This window comes from Microcebus murinus, chromosome 21 (genome assembly GCF_040939455.1).
Source record: "Microcebus murinus isolate Inina chromosome 21, M.murinus_Inina_mat1.0, whole genome shotgun sequence".
NCBI lineage: Eukaryota > Metazoa > Chordata > Mammalia > Primates > Cheirogaleidae > Microcebus > Microcebus murinus.
In genome coordinates, this window is record NC_134124.1 from 34,979,685 (window position 1) to 34,999,145 (window position 19,461).

Genomic DNA, 19,461 nt, shown 5'->3' on the forward strand with positions numbered 1-19,461 from the left:
CTAAATTACATGGACATTAGAAGATACAGATTATCAAATGTTCTCTTTTCTGAGATTAAGAAGAATTAAAGAAACATAAAAATATAAACATAAAGTAAAACCTGTCTCCAGCTAAAAGATATACAAAGAAACAAGAAGGAATGATAATTCCTGCTACTTTTTTTAAAAAGTTAGAATAGCGCACAGAAAGGGGAAAAAAAAACCCTTCACGTTCAGTTTCTTGCCATTAGAAACAAGTTGATCATGTTCCTTTTGCCCTTGAAGAACACCAAAACCTACCATGTGGTAATGTTATGTTTGCACCATCAATGATTGCTTGTGCCAGTTCGTGATCATTGCTCTCAAAAGCATGTGCAGCAGCCTTCAAGGCATCCCAAATCTCTTTACGACCTTCAAAAGCTGGTGCAGTATCCCAAAATTCGTCCCTCTTGCTGCGCAGTTGTCCATCTGTCATAGGATAATCACTTTTCCATTTTGGTTTCTCCTTTTTCAAAGGCTGGTTACGACCTAAAGCAACTGAGAAGAAAAATAAGAGACTGAGATCAGAACCAAAATTTACAAAAGATGTATCAAAAGTTATCTGGTCATTTGGAATCTGCTTTTGGATTCTTTCACCAAAACTACAGTTAGAATTTTGCCTACTAGCTAATTTTTCCATTCTGAAATTCCCCTAACTCATTTTGAACTACAAGAGCAAGTGGAAACATAAGATGGCTCTATGAAAAACTTCTAAAAATTAGTAGCTCTTTTCCACTCAGTATGCCTTCTCCAAAGGATGACTAAAAAGAAATACAGTTATAATGAATTTACCACTCTAGTGGAGCACATTGATAATGGGGAAAGCTGTACGTGTGTGAGGGCAGGGAGTATAAAGGAAATCTCTTGTACGTTCCTCTAAATTCTGCCATGAACCTAAAACTGCTCAAAAAACTAAATATCTTTTTAAAAAATACAATAGAAGTTTTTGTATGTTTTAGAAGAACTGCCTAGAAGAATAGTAGTAAGTTTTTCAACAGACTATAATGGCGGGGTATAAGAGTCAAGAGATACCATAAAAGAGAGACAAGATACACAGGGAAAACCAATGGCAACAGTAGCTTGAATCTCAGGACCTTTGGACACAAGAAACCAGGAAGCAGGAACTTCCCCTTTCTGGACTTCGATAAAGGAACTGTGAATACCTTTCTCTGAAATGCAAACAGGAGATAATTTACAAAGGGCTAGGAGAGAGGGTGAATCAGTACTTCACTTTTAGGGAGGAATTAGGAATGGAAGACATAAGCCTGATACTGGCCAAGGAATAAGGTTCCAACCATAAGGAGCAGAACTACAATACCCTGCTCTAGTTTCAACCCAAGAGAAGAAATCTGAGAGGGCAAGTCTCCCTTTGTCCCTAAGTGGCAACATCTTAGAGAATGTTACATAGTAGTAGTGCTAGAACAAGTCTTTGCACCAGATACTTATGGGACATATATATGATCACTAATCTATTTCCATGGGTCATACTGACCTACAGAGCCATAGATAAGAAATAATTTGATAGATGGGAGAAGAGGTAAAAAGAAAACTGAGGACAGGTGGCATAATGGCTCATGTCTGTAATCGCAGCACTCTGGGTCGCTGAGGCAGGAGGATCTCTTGAGACCAGGAGTTCAAGGCCGCATGCAGTGAGTTGTAAGTTATGATGGCCCCACTGCATTCTAGCCTGAGCGACAGAGCAAGACCCTGTCTTTTAAAGAAAAGCTGCATGAAAAGATAAAGAGAGAGAGTAGGTGGGAAAGAAATGACAGAGCGGGTGGGAAGAGAGGGTGTGTGTCAAAATTCAGTGTTCTATATTTAATTACAGAAAGAATACCAATTTAAAAGAAATTACTCTCAAAATGGGTGTAAAGCATCCATGAAATTAAGCTACTCCCTCATTTGGCCCAAGGACAAATGAAATCTGGGCTATGCAAAAAAGAAAATAAGATGACTCCAGCCCCTGGGCAATCCATGCCGGATCCAGGCTATACTCCTGGATGACAGGACCAACTAATGCTGCAGAGTGTGTCTGGTTGGACACACAGATTAAACCATACTCTCTTAGCCCAATCTGGCCACTTGAAGGCGGCCACATCAGGTTTCTTCAGTCCTCCCACTTTCAGGGTGGTACACCGTGCCACCACTAGCTGTTTTCTACTTAAATCATTCAGCATTAACTCAAATATTTTTGGCCCTCTACTTGTCCTAGTGAAATGCAAAACAGATGAGTTCTAAAAGGGTATGGCCAGAATAGAAAAACAATCCATTTAGTGGCAGAACTAAGAAACAGAATCCAAGTCTCCTTACTTAATCAACAAATATATACTGAATGTCTATTAAGGGTAACACTACATAGATGTGACTATTAGGCTTAATTCAAACGTGAGAAACAATCTATACTAACGACTTTTCCTGGTGTCTTCCAAATAATACAGATAAACACAGATAGAGTGTAATTCTTTAAAAAGTATTCAGAATACATCCAATAATCATAATCCACCCATGGATTCCACTAACAAGATGAAATGCAAGGTATTTATTTTCTGCTACATTACTATTTAGATAAGTTAGAAACAGTTTATGGACAACACTCAGGTTACTGTGCAGGAAGTAGAAGAGAGGACATGGTAAGTAGGTAGATACTTACTTGAATAAAGTTTGGGCCTACCTGAGTAATTCCAGAGAATTATCTAGCCTTATACGTATTAAATGTACCAGACAGATAACTTGGTATAATTTTTCCTATTATTATGAGAGAATCACAAGGCACAAGCAAACAACAAAACCTCCACAATCTCAGAAAATAAAACTAAAGCAAATTGAGAGAGGCCCTGAAACAGAGGAACCCAACAGAAAAACAATCTTATAATAAGGGTACAAAATACTTTGGAAAAAGTAAAAGCATCTTCCTTACAGATGTGAGGTAGATTTAATTCACCTCTATTTATACTAAGCACAAGAACAAAGTTCCATAAAAAGGATAGATGATACATTAATGCTTCTTCAAGAGTCATCATTCCAAATGCATTTTCAAATCTATATGCTGTCAAATGTTCCATAGTACTCTGCAAAGTAAGACAAAATAAATGCTTGTGACATGAAGAAAAGCTTACTTTTATTTCTGTTTGTCTCTTTTTCCTATATCATAAACATACATATAACATAGAATATCTGCCTATAGAATGTCCATTACTGAAATGATTAAATCTTTGCAACACAACTTTATTTTAGCAAAACCACTAAGCAGTGGTGAATTTTTGTTACAAAATCTGAGGTTACAAGCTTCATGTTAAACAAAATGAGGTGTCCTGCCTAACTTACCTTTGTTAGATAAACAACAACAACAAAATAAGCATTTAAGAAGAGCATTTAAACTATCCTCTTGTGAAACATGAAAATATTTAGGGCTGTTATGAGGACTTAATAAGTTAATATTTGTAAAGCATCTATAATAATAAATGATATACAATAAAACTGCAAATAAATGTTTGTTAAATAAGTAAAAATGAACTTCGAGGTACTGTATGAAATTTAAAAAAATCTTTAAATACTTATGAAAAATGTACAGGGTAAGTCTTTTTTCTTTTTGTAATTTTTGAACAGAATCTGACATTCTAAGAACTAAACACAAAGTCCCTTCTTTAATTTTTTTTTTTTTTTTTGAGACAAGGTCTTGCTCTTTTGGCCAGGCTAGAGTACAGTGGTGTGACCACAGTTCAATGCAGCCTCGAACTCCTGGGCTTAACCAATCCTCCTGCCCTAGTCTCCTGAGTAGCTGGGAATATAGGCATGCACCACTACACCTGGCTCCCTTCCTTAATTAAAAAAAAGTTCCATGATTGCCATGTACTTCCTGTGCATTTATCAAAATACATTTTCTAGGAATTTGCTCACAGAAACCTTATACTTTGATTTTTGGTGGTTCCACAAACCTGTATTTCTGAAAATACAGTATTTTACACAGAGATCGGCCTAGCAGCCAAGTACCTTATGTCTGTACCAAGTCAAACATTTTAAATTATAAGATGTGAAATACATACACTCAACTAGATTACATTTTATGCTCTTGAACTTTCAGTTTTATCTGTTGCATTATCTTCTGACTCCTGATACCAAAAAAGAGAGTTGCTTGGTATCATTCACAGTATATGGAGCTAAGTACTGTACTCTAACAGTGAAGAATTTAAAGACAGGAAGTATCTTTTATTCGCCAAATTTCTGTTTCTATATCTTAAATTGCAGGCAACCAACCATCCTTGGTTTTCTTCTATGGTTTAACATATAAGAAATAAAAATTTAACAAAGCAATCAAATGTTTTAACTTGGCCGGGCATGGTGGCTCACGTGTGTAATACCACTAGCACTCTGGGAGGCCGGTGGATTGCTCAAGGTCAGGAGTTTGAACCAGCCTGAGAAAGAGCCAGACCCTGTCTCTACAAAAAAAAAAAAAAAAAAAAAAAAAAGAAAGAAATTAAATGGCCAACTAAAAATATATACAAAAAATTAGCCGTGCATGGTGGTGCATGCCTGTAGTCCCAGCTACTTGGGAGGCTGAGGCAGAAGGATTGCTTGAGCCCAGGAGTTTGAGGTTGCTGTGAGCTAGACTGACTCAACGGCACTCTAGCCCAGGCAACAGAGTGAGACTGTCTCAAAAAAAAAAGTTTTAACTTGCACATAATACTTTTTTCAAAAACATGCCCAGAACTCACTTTCTTCTCAGAAGCCTCTTAATCGTATTCACCTACTCCTATCTTTCCTTGTAACCTTTAAACACTTCTTCCTACTTTGTGACAAATAAGTAGATCTGAAACACAAAAAAATCCAGATAAGACTTGTTTCTCAGATCTAAACACATAATCTTAAATATTTTTACTACACAATTGAAAATATTTTACCAAAAACTTATTTTGACATTTTATTAATCAACAACAATGATCTTCAAAATGAAGTATAATTATAGTTGTTTTCCTGTTCTTGTTTCTCTTTGGAAACCCTGATTTGATGCTAGGACTCTTCAAATGAGAAAAGGAGAGGCCATAGTGCATGGATAAGCTAAACATTTCAAGAAAATAACACAAGCAATACCTTTAACAGATTCAAAACTGGAAGCACTGGTTTCCCTTATACAACAGCCTGAGGAAAAAATTGAATATTTAAATATTAATATTTTGTCAAAGGATAAAATGTTGTTTCAAATAATGCTGTAGCCTTTTGGATCCTTGAGTGTGCCCTTTTGCCTGAATCAAATTTTCACAGAACAAATCCCTTTATTCAAAGGGATTAATAAGATGCCTTATTAAAATAAATTTGTTCTGTGAAATTTGGATTTGGTTGAGGGGCAGCACTTGGGGATCTAGAGGACCACATGTGGCCTTGAGGCCCACAGGTTCCCCATAAGACCATGAAAATGGAGAGGAAATTTTTCTGTCACTCTGGAATTCAGACTAGATAGTACAGAACCCGATAACAGACAGCACTCATCTAAAAAGATACTTGCAAAATATTTTATTCTCATGTAAATTTAGAATGCACTATATATACATACATACATACATAATACATACATTCCCTTTACCTAAAGCAACTAACTGCCAAAATAAAAATAGGGATATGGAGATTAAAATGCCTAAAATTCCAACAGTCAATACCATATCCAAATCTCTATTTGAGAATTTAACGGTAGAAGAGACCTTGAATAGTACAATCCAAACTTACCATTCAACAGAGAGGAAACTAAGACCTAACAAGGATAATGACTTGGTCAAGATCAAAAGAGCTAGTATTAAAATTCAGATGCCTAAATTCAAAGTCCAGAGCTCTTTTTCCATTACACCATTCCATGTCGTACCTAGGCTGGGGAAATGTGCTTTCTTTTACAAAGCAAAACAATTATGAAGATTCACTCTAAACAAAGCATGTGCTGAACTGTTTTTCTACAGCACTGATCCATATTTCATGGGCTTTATTATGGCCATTGGGATAGTTATGACTGGACAAAGGAAAAGCTAACAAAAGAAAAGCACCAGCTTCCCAGCCCTAGAATGTAACGAATCCATTTCTCTGGAGATATCATGACCGACGAAGAGGAATTCTATCATAAGGAAGAAGTGGTATGGTTTTTCTGGTCTATCAGCTTCAACTTAGAAGCACTTAGCATCTATAACAGATTAGGCATTAAAAATTGCGTGTATGCATAACTGTTTAAGTAAGTTAGATACACCATTTTTGATACTTTTAATAATAATAAATAAAAATGAACTTTCACCATGTTTATATCCTATAGCTTATAAAAATTACCCAATTAAAGCATAATAATTTTAAAGGCATACATAAAATTTTTAATGTTGTTTGAGGTAGCTTTATTGAAGAAAAAAAAAATCAACATAACAACTTCATTAATGGCTTCCTGGCCCTAATCCTCAGAGTATAAATCCACTTACCAATGACCTGATCATACAAACAGGCAATAGTAAAGCCTGCCTCCAACATAATATGTTCAAAGACTTTTCTTAATGGGCGAGTCTTATTAAAAGTGCTACAAAAGCATACAATTAAGTCCCCTCCCTCACAAAAAAAAAAAAAAAGTTATTGAGAAGGATAACATTATATAAAATTGGGACTTAGAATATGGTTACCTACCACAAGCCCACTTTTAAGTACAACATTAAACTCTGAGATGGTTCATTTTACTGGAAGGGGGCAATGGTTTTATCATCAGTTACACTGTTTGGAATGTAAAGACCTTTTCTCCTCTCAAGTCAAGAAAGAAAGGCCGCAGTGGTGGCTCACGCCTGTAATCCTAAGCACTCTGGGAGGCCGAGACGGGTGGATTGCTCAGGTCAGGAGTTCGAAACCAGCAAGAGCGAGACCCCATCTCTACTATAAATAGAAAGAAATTAATTGGTCAACTAATGTATGTAGAAAAAATTAGCCAGGCATGGTGGTGCATGCCTGTAGTCCCAGCTACTAAGGAGGCTGAGGCAGCAGGATTGCTTGAGCCCAGGAGTTTGAGGTTGCTGTGAGTTAGGCTGACGGCACTCACTCTAGCCTGGGCAACAAAGCGAGACTCTGTCTCAAAAAAAAAAAAAAAAAAAAAAAAAAAAGGAATGCTAAAGTTTATTTAATGAATCAATTCTTACTATAAAACTATATTTCCTTTCCTCTCAGTTTTTAGTGTTAAAATGTCCCGGATACCTGGTACAGGCAAAGATGTTATAAGCTCACTAGAGTCTATCACTCTCACTGATTATGACCAAAATCTTGGGACAAAATACAAAATTAACTAATTACAGACTCTGAAAAATTAAAATAGTAGACAGATGGGGAAGACCCAAAACTTGAAGAACATCTCTTTTGCAGTGAGTTTCATGTGGTTGTTTTTCTTTTTTCTTTTAGATTAGACCTGAAGGCAATCCTAGCATAGAAATGCACAGCAGGATATGCTGAAAGAACTCTGAGAAAGGGTCTTTTTGGCCAGAGTAGCAGGAAAAGGAACCCTTCTAAGCTGGAAATGAGGGAAATTCCCATTTTGTTAATTTTTTTTTTTTTTTGAGACAGAGTCTCGCTTTGTTGCCCACGCTAGAGTGAGTGCCATGGCGTCAGCCTAGCTCACAGCAACCTCAATCTCCTGGGCTCAAGCAATCCTGCTGCCTCAGTCTCCCAAGTGGCTGGGACTACAGGCATGCGCCACCATGCTCGGCTAATTTTTTTATATATATATATATGTTAGTTGGCCAATTACTTTCTTTCTATTTATAGTAGAGACAGGGGTCTCGCTCTTGATCAGGCTGGTTTCAAACTCCTGACCTCGAGCAATCCGCCAGCCTCGGCCTCCCAGAGTGCTAGGATTACAGGTGTGAGCCACTGCAACCGGCCCCATTTTGTTACTTTTTAAAATTTCCTAGTAATAGTGGTGGTAGGGTGGACATGAAAAACTCAAGTAAGAAAATTGACTTTTCTAGACAAAGGAACTATGAAAATGAAGAAAGTGGTTTCTTCTCTCTCTTTTTACCATTTTACCCCAAAGACAGTGCCAGTTACATGGAACTGTGTGGCAGTGCTGGCAGCAGCAGCTCTTGAGAGGAACCTGTCTTTCTAGCCATAAGGCAGAGAAAAAGCATCCTTGGGAGTGGAGATCATGAGGGAAATTACAGAGCCAAAATAGCTGGAGAAGAAAATACCCTAAAATTCTGTGTTTGAGCCAAGTCCCAGGTTCACCTCTAACCTGTGCATGCACAGAACAGTCCCCAATGGCTGTGAGAAATAAATGCTGATATACACCACCACTCTAGCTCAACAGTAACCTGAGTAGTGCACAAAGCACAGCGAAGCCTTTTAAAATTGAATTGACATCAGAACCACTAATGACAAAAGGAGAGAAAGAACATACTGTCTGAACCTAACAGGGCTGATTGCCTGCTAAAACAAATCAAATAGATATACTTCAGAAGATTTTATAAGGGACCAAATTCTCACATAATACTCAAAATACACAAGATGCAATCCAAAATTACTCAACACACAAAGAACCAGAAATATGTGACCAATTTTCAAGGGGAAAGACAATCAGCAAATGTAAAACCCTGAGATGATCCAGATGTTGAAATTATCAAAGACTTTAAAAGCAGTTATTATAACCATGTTCCATGAGGTTAAAAAAAAAAAACCTATTAAAAACAAATGAAAAGAAAGAATTTTTTAGCAGAGAAACAGAACTGTAGTCAGAACCAAATACAAATATTAGAAATGAGAAACACAATATCTAGAATTTTTTTATGAGGGCTATATGGAGGAAAAGAGAATATTTAAAATTTTTAAATTGACTGGACAGCCTGAAAAGCACAATAGAGATGGGAGAGGAAAGAGTTACTAAACTTAAGAGAGAAACAGGAATTATCCAATCTGAAGGAAAGAAAGAAAATTTTATGCGAACAGAGCCTAGGTACTATATAAAAAAATCAATACAGACGCAATATGAAAAATCCAACATTTGTTTGCACTGGAATCTCAAGGAAAAGAGATTGGTACAAAAATATTATGTGAAGATATAATACCTGAAAACTTATGAAATATGGTGAAAGACATACATTTTTAAATCCAAGAAGCTCAGCAAACCCCAAAATGAAAAAAAATCGAATGAAAATCAGATTTATATACATCATAGTCAAACTGCTGAAAACCAAAAATGAAGAAAAAAATTCTTGAAAGCAGCCAGAGAAAAACAATATACTAAATATATGAAAACAATGATTCAAGTGACTGTAGATTTCTTATCTGAAACTACAGAGGCCAGCAGAAAGTGAAACAACATTGTCAAAGTGCTGGAAGAAAAGAATTGTCAATCCAGAATTCTAACTCCAGTGAAAATAACTCAGGTAGGACAACAAAATAAAGACACTCACAAATGATGGAAAACTAAAGGAATCTGTTGCCAGAAGACCTGTAAAACAAATAAAAAAATTTAAAGGAAGTTCTGGAGACTGATGGAAAATAATACCAGAAGAAACTGGGAATTTCAGGAATGAAGGAAGAGCAGCAAAAGTACTACAGGAAAGTAAACATTAATTTTCTCAAATTCCTTAAATTATGTATGACTTAACAGCAAAAATAACAATACTATGTAGTAGAATTTTCAAACTATGTAGATGACATACAAACAACTATAATATAAAGAAGGAAACGTAAAAGGCCTATATATTTGTAAGCTTTCTGTATTTTACTTAAAATGGTAAAATATTGACTTTAGGCAGTATATGTAATGCTCCGGGCAACTATAAAAAATAATACAAGGCCAGGCGCTGTGGCTCACGCCTGTAATCCTAGCTCTTGGGAGGCCGAGGCGGGCGGATTGCTCAAGGTCAGGAGTTCAAAACCAGCCTGAGCAAGAGCGAGACCCCGTCTCTACTATAAATAGAAAGAAATTAATTGGCCAACTGATATATATATATAAAAAAAAAATTAGCTGGGCATGTTGGCGCATGCCTGTAGTTCCAGCTACCCGGGAGGCTGAGGCAGAAGGATCACTCGAGCCCAGGAGTTTGAGGTTGCTGTGAGCTAGGCTGACGCCACGGCACTCACTCTAGCCTGGACAACAAAGGCTCAAAAAAAAAAAAAAAAAATACAGAGGCATAGCAAAAAAGCCAACTAGAAAACTGAAAACAGAATATTAAAAAACATTCAAACAATCCAAATGAAGACAGGACATAGAAAACAAAGAAACAAAAGCCAGAGGGGATAAACAGAAAACACATAACAAAATATCAGACCTAAATCCAACCATATCAATCATTATCTTAAGTATAAATGGTCTAAACAAATAAAAAAATATTGTGATACTGGATTTTTTATAAAGACTCAACTATATACTGTCTACAAGAAGTCCCTGTAAATATGCTGAATATAGAGGCAAAAAGTAAAAGGACAAGGAATAGTATTATATACACACTAATAAAAAGGAAAGTTTAAGTGGCTATATTAATATCAAACATAGTAGACTTCAGAAAAAGGAATCACTGCAGAGATAAATGATGATGATGATGAAAGAGTCAATTCAGAGCTTCGAGGAGGTCATGAATCAGGTGACAGCTGCTTGCTGAAGAGACTGTCTTTGAAGCTGTCCCTGAAGTGACAGCAGAGAGAACTGGGCAGGCCAGAAACCCAGGCATGGAGATTGATCCTGCAGGAGAAAGGGGTTCATCATGGCAGATGACCTAAAGCAGGCGTCCTCAAACTACGGCCTGTGGGCCACATGCAGGTGTTTTTGCCGGTTTGTTTTACTTCAAAATAAGATACGTGCAGTGCGCATAGGAATTTGTTCATAGTTTTTTTTTAGAACTATAGTCCTGCCCTCCAACAGTCTGAGGGACAGTGAACTGGCCCCCTGTTTAAAAAGTTTGAGGACCTCTGACCTAAAGTAATTCCTGTATAAAAGGTTACCAAGTGTTGAAGGACTCCATGCTACTGTTGTGTCAGATAGAGATGGAGTACCTATTATTAAAGTAGCCAATGATATTGCTCCAGCACATGCTTTGAGACCTGGTTTCTTATCTACTGTTGCCCTTGCAACAGACTAAGGAAGCAAACTTGGACTTTCAAAAAATAAAAGTATCATCTGTTACTATAACATCTACCAGGTGGTTCAATTTAATCACTTATCTTTGGTGGCGAGTTTCATAGGCAGCAGCAATGCCAATATAGGACTAATTGTCAGCCTAGAAAAGGAACTTGCTCCATTATCTAAGGAACTGACATGAGTTGTGGCAGTTTCTTAATCTGACAGTGGTTTCCATGTGTACCTTATCGTCATTATAGTAACACAATATCCATCAGTCTTTAGACCACAGTAATACTTTTATCCACGTGCTCAAGAAAGGTCCCCCTTTTCCACCTTCTACTTAAGAAAGAGCTTATAATTTATGGACAGATCGATTATTATCTTTTCTCATGTAGGGTCTTTTCTTATTTAGTGAGATCTGGGGATACCACAAAAATGGTTCAGTCTATGACAGCTCCCATGGAGTTAGTCCAGTCACTAGATACGGATGAGATTCTATCCAGTGGATCAAAATGGTTCATTGGCTGGGTGTGGTGGCTCACACCTGTAATCCTAGCACCCTGGGAGGCTGAGGCGGGTGGATTGCTCAAGGTCAGAGTTCAAAACCAGCCTGAGCAAAAGCGAGACCCTATCTCTACTAAAAATAGAAAGAAATTAATTGGCCAACTAAAAATATATAGAAAAAAATTAGCTAGGCATGGTGGCACATGCCTGTAGTCCAGCTACTTGGGAGGTTGAGGCAGAAGGATTGCTTAAGCCCAGGAGTTTGAGGTTGCTGTGAGCTAGGCTGACGCCACGGCACTCTAGCTGGGTCAACAGAGTGAGACTCTGCCTCAAAAGAGGAAAAAAAAAAAGAAAAAAAGGTTCACTGAGCCACTGAGTGTTCCCTATTGTACAGTATGCTCAGGTCTGCAGAACAAATCAGACTCTTATAGAATGGCTTAGTAAAAGTAATAAAACCAATACAATCACTAACTTTCCTTTGTACATATTATTTTGCAGTTCAGGTGATTTAATTCTTCTCAGAAGGTGCTGCTATTTAATGAAAATGAAAATTATAGCTAATGATTTTCCCCCAACTCTGCTTTCAGTGTTTTAATGTTTGTGTGTTCTTTATAAAATATAAATATGGTTTGTTATTGAATTCTGTTTCCAGTATCAGTAGGTATGTAAACATGATAGCCAGTTTTTTCATACATGAGTAAAAATAAAGTAGTATTTTTAAAAACAACAACAACAAAAACAGTCAATTCACCAAGAAGCTACAGCAATAATAAATGTGTATGTACCTGACAACAGGGCCTTATAATGCATCAAGCAATAACTGATAGAATTAAAGAAGAAACATACCGTCCCACAATTATACTTGGATATCTCAATATTTCTCCATCAAATTGGTAAAACAAGGAGACAGAAAGTCAGCAAGAATACAAGAGACATGACCATTATCAATCAACTTGACCGAAATGATATTGATAGGACATTCCACCCAACAAGAAAATATACATTCTTATCAAATGCAAATAGACTGTCCACCAAGACAGAGCATACATTGGGCCAAACAAACCTTAAAAGAATAGAAATCATACCAAGTATGTTCTATGACCACAACAGAATTAAATTAGAAATCAGTAATGTAAAGGTATCTAAGAAATCCCCAAATAATCAGAAATTAATATACATGTAATTAAACCATGGGCCAAGGGGTAATTAGAAAATACTTGAATGGAATAAAAACAAAAACACCATACACCAAAATTTTAGGGATGTTACTAAAAAGCACTGCTTAGAAGATGACAGCATTAAAATGCGTGCATCAGAAAAGTCTCAAATCAATAATGTAAAGCTTCTACCTCAAGACTCTAAAAAAACAAATTAAACTCAAAGCAAGCTTAAGAAAGAAAATAGTAATAATAAAGAGCAGAAATAAAAAATTGAAAATAGAGAAAAATTAACAAAATCAAAAGCTGATTCTTTAAAAAAACATCAGCCACCAACTTCTGGCTATATTGGCAAAAAAAAGAGAGAGACAAAAAGTACCAATATCAGGAAAGAGATGATATTATATAACCCACAGATTAAAGAGATATAATAAAGGAGTATTCATCCAGGAAGAAAAGAATAACCTGACTAGCTCTATATCTACTACACAAAATTAATTCATCTTTAAAAAGTCATAACAAATAAAACTCTAGGCCCATATTATTTTATGACTGAATTTTATTATATATAAAATTAAATCTATGTATCTCTATATGGAAATATACTTAGATATATTTATAGATACACAGATACATAATTCTATGTAGATATATAGATTTATAGATATATAGAATTATAATTGTATATATAGAATAATATCTATGAAAGAAATGATACCAACTCCTCATAATCACTTTCGGAAAACAAAAGAGAAGGAAATACTTCCCAATTCAATTTCTGAGGCCAGAATTGTACTGATAAAAAAGCTAGACAATTACAAGAAAACTATAGACCACTATGTCTCATAACCATAGATGCAAAGATGAAATAAATGCCTTGTCAGCCATACAAAAGCTGAAGGAATTCACCACCTGCAGACCTGCACCACAAGAAATATTACAGCCCTTCAGGCAGAGGGAAAATATTAACCCTCTGCACTCGGATGTCGAGTGTGGATAATGTCAAGTGGATAATGAGAAAAAAGCAAGCGAGTGAAGCAGATGGACAAGTGAATCTACACAAAGGAATGTAGAGTATCAGAAAGAGTTAACAACATGAATAAACAGAAAAGATATATAAAATTATTAATTAAATATCCTTAAAATATAATTTAGTGATCTCATTAGGGAAAGGTGGAATAAGGACTTTCGATAATCCTCTCCGCCATAAATACAATGACAACACTAGCAAGAACTGTTAAAGTTCTTTAGGAGGCTGGGTAGCACACTCTGGGAGGCTGCGGTGCGAGGATCGTTCAAGCTCAGGAGTTTGAGATCAGCCTGAGCAAGAGAAAGATCCCATCTCTACTAAAAATAGAAAAAATTAGCTGCGTGTGGTGGTGCACACCTGTAGTCCCAGCTACTTGGGAGGCTGAGGCAGGAGGACTGCTTGAGCCCAGGAGTTTGGTGAGCTAGGCAGATGCCATGGCACTCTAACCCAGGCAACAGAGCAAGGCTGTCTCAAAAACAAAACAACAACAACAAAAACTTCTTCAGTACTCTGGGAATTAACCAGAGGCTTGCAACAATTTGGGGAGCATTTACTTTTTCTTTTCTCATTCAAGAAAAACAGCAGAATCTTGGTAAACACAGTGAATATTGTGGCATTATACCATGCTCTAGACCCAGCCTCTTCTTCTCACCTTCAGGCTGGCCTTCAAAAACAACAGACAGCAATCACAGTGAAATCCAACAGCCCACAGGAGGGGTCAGAACAGGGCTGGAGCTTTTTCAAAGCCCCATTTCCAGAAAATTGTCATTATTTGGCCTATCTGGAAGTTCTCTGGAAAATACCATTAATAAGGCTTGATCTTTATTTGACTTTACCGAGAGCTTTCCCAGTGTAAACATCCTTCTCTCCAGGGACACTTGTCAAAAATAACCAGCAGTGATTAACATCGCACCTGCGTGAGAGAGTAAACCATTCAGGTCAAACTTAAGAAGCTGGGGGGCAGGGGGGGAAATGGGCATTTATTGAAACCTTAAAATCTGTACCTCCATAATATGCCAAAATTAAAAAAAATTAAAAAAAAAAAAAACTTAAGAAGCTATTCAAACCTGGGGAAGGAGATGTCCAGAAATGCTGACATATTCCTGGGAATCTAAAAAGCCAAACACATGCATATGGCCACGTGCATAACCAGGACTGTGCATATGTTCAGGAAAGATCAAAAAAGGTCCTAAGCTTTCATCCCTAACTGACGTTAAGGCTACACAAGCAGGAAGTGAAAGCCGAGGTACAGTTGTAAACTGCCTGAATTTTCAAGGTGTGCCCCAATATGAACACAGGGCCACTCAGCTAAACCTATGAGACTTACTAGTTCCTGGCTTTTAAGGAAAACCTGTCTCTGTCCAATCATTAGCTGACCACTAAGCAAAGATTTCAGTGGCCACACCCAATAAACAAAGACTTGACAGAGTTAGTTCAAGAAAATCAGTAACAAAAAGCAGCAGTAACAATAAACTCTAAGGAAGAAAGGAAGGGTCTGATTTCCAGACCTGCCATATTAAATGTCCAGTTTTGAACCAAAAATTGAGACATGCAAAGAAACAAGATGCACATAAGAAAAAAGATAACAGAAACCATCACTGAGGAAGCCCAATGGACAGACTTTAAACCAGTTATTTTAAATATGTTCAAAGAACTAGAGGAAATCATGTGTAAAGAATTAAAAGAACAAGAACTAAGCCTTAATAAAGGGATAGAAATTATTTTTTTAAATTGTGGAGTTTAAAAGTACAATAACTGAAAAATCCACCGGAGAGGTTCAATAACAGATTTGAACAGGCAGAAGAAAAAAACCAGTGACTTGAAGATAGGTCAACTGAGAAGATACAGTCTGAGGAACAATAATGAAAATAATAGCCTCAAGCAATCTTGACAGTGGGGCACCATCAAGGATACCAATATACATATAACGGGTGCCCTAGAAAAGACAGAAAGGGACATGAAGAGTAGAAGAAATAATGGCAAAAAGCTTCTCAAATTTTGTGAAAAACATGATGCAATAAATGAAAAAAGCTCAAAAAATTCAGAGTTCTATACCTAGACACATCATAATCAAACTGTTGAAAGACAAAGAGAATCATGAAAGCAATAAGAAGCAACTCATCACATATAAGGCATTCTAAAAAATATTAACAGCTGATTTTTCATCAGAATCCATGGAGGCCAGAAGGCAGTGGGATAACATTCAATGGGATGAAAAGGAAAGGATGTTAACCAAGAATTCTATAAACAGCAAAAAGTATCCTTTGAAAATGAAGAAATCAAAACATTTCTAGATAAGCAAAAACTGAGAGCCTTTGTTGCTAGACCAGCCCTACAAAAAATAATAAAGGGAGTCCTTCAGGTTGAAATAAAAGGATACTAGACAGTAACTCAAATATACATGAAGAAATAAAGAACACTGATAAAGGTAACCACATAGGTAAATATAAAAGATAGCACACATGTATTTTTCTTTGTAATTTTCCCCTTCTATTTAAAAGACAACTGCATAAAGCAATGGTTCTAAGTGTGTTTACAGACACACACATATAAAAGATATAATTTGTATGATAATAACAAAGGGGGAGGGAATGGAAATATATAAAAGCTTTTATATGCTATTGAAATTAAACCAACCAATAGATTGGCTTCAATCAGAACTAGACTGTTATAAATTAAGATGTTAATTATAATGCCTGGGCAATCACTAAGAAAATGATTCAGAAAAACAGTAAAAGAAATGACAAAGAACGAAAATGTTATACTATAGAATGTTTATTTAATACAAAATGAAGGCACCGATGGAGGAATACAAAGGGAAAAAGGAGTAAGACATAGAGCAAAAAACAGCAAATGGCAGATATAAATCTATACCTTATCAGTAATTATAGGAAATAATAGGCAAAATGAACAAAAAAACATGATCCAACTAAGCTGTCCATAAGAGGCATACTTTGGTTGCAAAAACAAGTAAGCTGAAAGGAAAAGGATGGAAAAAAATACATACCATGCAAGCAGTACTGAAAGAGAGGTGGAGTGGCTATATTTACAACAGACAAAATGGAGTTCAAGACAAAAATTTTTACTAAATATAAAAAAGGACATTTTACAATGAAAGGGTCAATTCATGTAACAGTAATAAACACATGTATACCTAACAAAACCCCAGAATAAATGAAGCAAACATTGACAGAATTCAAGGGGGATATAGTTCTACAAAAACACTTGGAAACGTCAATATCTCATTTTTAATAATGGGTAAAATATCTAGACAGAATATCAAGAAGGAAATAGAGGACTGGAACAACACTATAAACCAACTAGACCTAACAGACATATAGAATACTCAAAAACAGCAGCAGAATACATATTCTTCTTAAATGCATATGGAAATTCTCCAAGAGAGATTGTATGTTAGATCACAAAACAAGTTTCAATAAACTTAAAAAGACTGAAATCATACAAAGTATCTTCTATGACCACATTAAAGAAGCTAGAAATCAATTAACAAAAGGAAAACTTGAAAATTCACAATTCTATAGAAATTAACACACTCATACAATGAATGGGCCAAATAAATCACAAGGAAAAAGAGAAAATACATAGAGTTGAATAGAAACAAAAGCACAACATACAAAAACTTATGGGATAAAAGCAGTGCTCAAGGGGAAATTTAAAACTGTAAACACCCACATTTAAAAAAAAACAAAGATCTTGGCCGGGCATGATGGCTCAGGCCTGTAATCCTAGCGCTCTGGGAGGCTGAGGTGGGTGGATCAAAGAATCTTTGAGCTTGGGAGTTCGAGACCAGCCTGAGAAAAAGCAGGACCCCGTCTCTACTAAAAAAATTACAAATAAATTAGTTGGGCAACTTAAAATATATAGAAAAAATTAGCCCGGCATGGTGGTGCATGACTGTAGTCCCAGCTACTCGGGAGGCTGAGGCAGGAGGATCGCCTGAGCCCAGGAGTTTGAGGTTGCTGTGAGCTAGGCTGACATCACGGCACTCTAGCCCAGGCAACAGAGTGGGACTTTGTCTCAAAAAAAAAAAAAAAAAAAAAAGAAAGAAAAGAAAAAGAAAAGAAAAGAGAAAAAAGAAAAAGAAAGATTTCAATCAATAACCTATCTTTACACCTTAAGGAGCCACAAAGAGCAGCAAAATAAATCCAAAAGCTGAGATAAATAGAACAGAAAAACAACAGAGATTCAAGAAAATGGAAGGGCCTTTAGTTAGACTGATGAAAAAGAGAGAAGGTACAAATAACCAAAATCAGAAATAAAAGTGGAGATATTACTACCAATCTTACAGAAACAGAAAGATTATAAGGGAATATCATCAACAGTTGTACACCAACAAATTAGCTGACCTAGATGAAATGGACAAATTCCTAGAAACACAAATTATCAAAACTGACTCAGGCCGGGCTCACGCCTGTAATCCTAGCTCTCTGAGAGGCCAAGGCGGGCGGATTGCTCGAGGTCAGGAGTTCGAAACCAGCCTGAGCAAGAGCGAGACCCCATCTGTACTATAAATAGAAAGAAATTAATTGGCTAACTAATATATATATATATATATATATATATATATATATATATATATATATATATATATATATATGAAATTAGCCGGGCATGGTGGCGCATGCCTGTAGTCCCAGCTACTTGGGAGGCTGAGGCAGAAGGATTGCTTGAGCCAGGAGATTGAGGTTGCTGTGAGCTAGGCTGACGCCACGGCACTCACTCTAGCCTAGGCAACAAAGCGAGACTCTGTCTCAAAAAAAAAAAAAAAAAAACTGACTCAAGAAGAAACAGAAAATCTAAACAGATCTATAACAAGAAATTTAGTCAGAAATCAAAAACTTTTCAACAAAGAAAAGCCCAAGACCAGATGGCTTCACTGGTGAATTATAGCAAACATTTGAAAGAATTAACACCAATCATTCTCAAACTCTTCCAAAAAATAGAAGAATAGGGAACACTTCCTAACTCACTATATGAGGCCAACATTACCCTGATATGAAAGCCAGAGAAAGACAACACAAGAAAAGTATAGACCAATATCCCTTAAGATAGGTCCAAAAATACTCCACAAAATACCAGCAAACTGAATCCAACAGCACATTAAAAAGCAGGTGCGGTGGCTCACGCCTGTAATCCTAGCACTCTGGGAGGCCGAGGCAGGCGGATTGCTCGAGGTCAGGAGTTCAAAACCAACCTAAGCAAGAGCGAGACCCCGTCTCTACTATAAATAGAAATAAATTGACAAACTAATATATATATATAAAAAATTAGCTGGGCATGGTGGCACATGCCTGTAGTCCCAGCTACTTGAGAGGCTGAGGAAGTAGGATTGCTTGAGCCCAGGAGTTTGAGGTTGCTGTGAGCGAGGCTGACGCCAGGGCACTCACTCTAGCCTGGGCAACAAAGCGAGACTCTGTCTCAAAAAAAAAAAAAATAGAACGAAGGGGTTAAAAAAAAAAACCCTACATAATCATCTCAATTAATGTAGAAAAAAATATCTGACAAACCCAACACTCTTTCATGATAAAAAACACTCATAAAACTAGGGATAGAGGCAAATTTCCTAAACATAATAAAGGATCTTCATGAAAAATCCACATCTAACAGCATACTCAATGAAGAAACACTGAAAGCTTTCCTCTCCATGATCAAGAAGAAGACAGCTAAAAGCTAAG

General features: G+C 36.5%; 1 protein-coding gene and 1 pseudogene across 2 annotated transcripts in view; one reads left to right on the top strand and one right to left on the bottom strand.

Annotated features, from left to right (window-relative positions):
• Positions 1 to 19,461, bottom strand: part of UBTD2 (ubiquitin domain containing 2) — a 59,591-nt gene that overhangs the window by 19,977 nt on the left and 20,153 nt on the right. Inside the window, exons 2-3 of one of the 2 annotated variants that reach the window (XM_012765495.2) lie at positions 5,107 to 5,154; positions 280 to 516 (exon numbers count right to left, since the gene is read on the bottom strand). In XM_012765495.2, the coding sequence (XP_012620949.1) occupies positions 280 to 516; positions 5,107 to 5,154 (285 nt within the window). The remainder of the gene's footprint in view (positions 1 to 279; positions 517 to 5,106; positions 5,155 to 19,461) is intronic. The other variant, XM_012765496.2, reaches the window with a different exon arrangement.
• LOC105871881 (ragulator complex protein LAMTOR3 pseudogene) lies at positions 6,093 to 17,570 on the top strand (annotated as a pseudogene).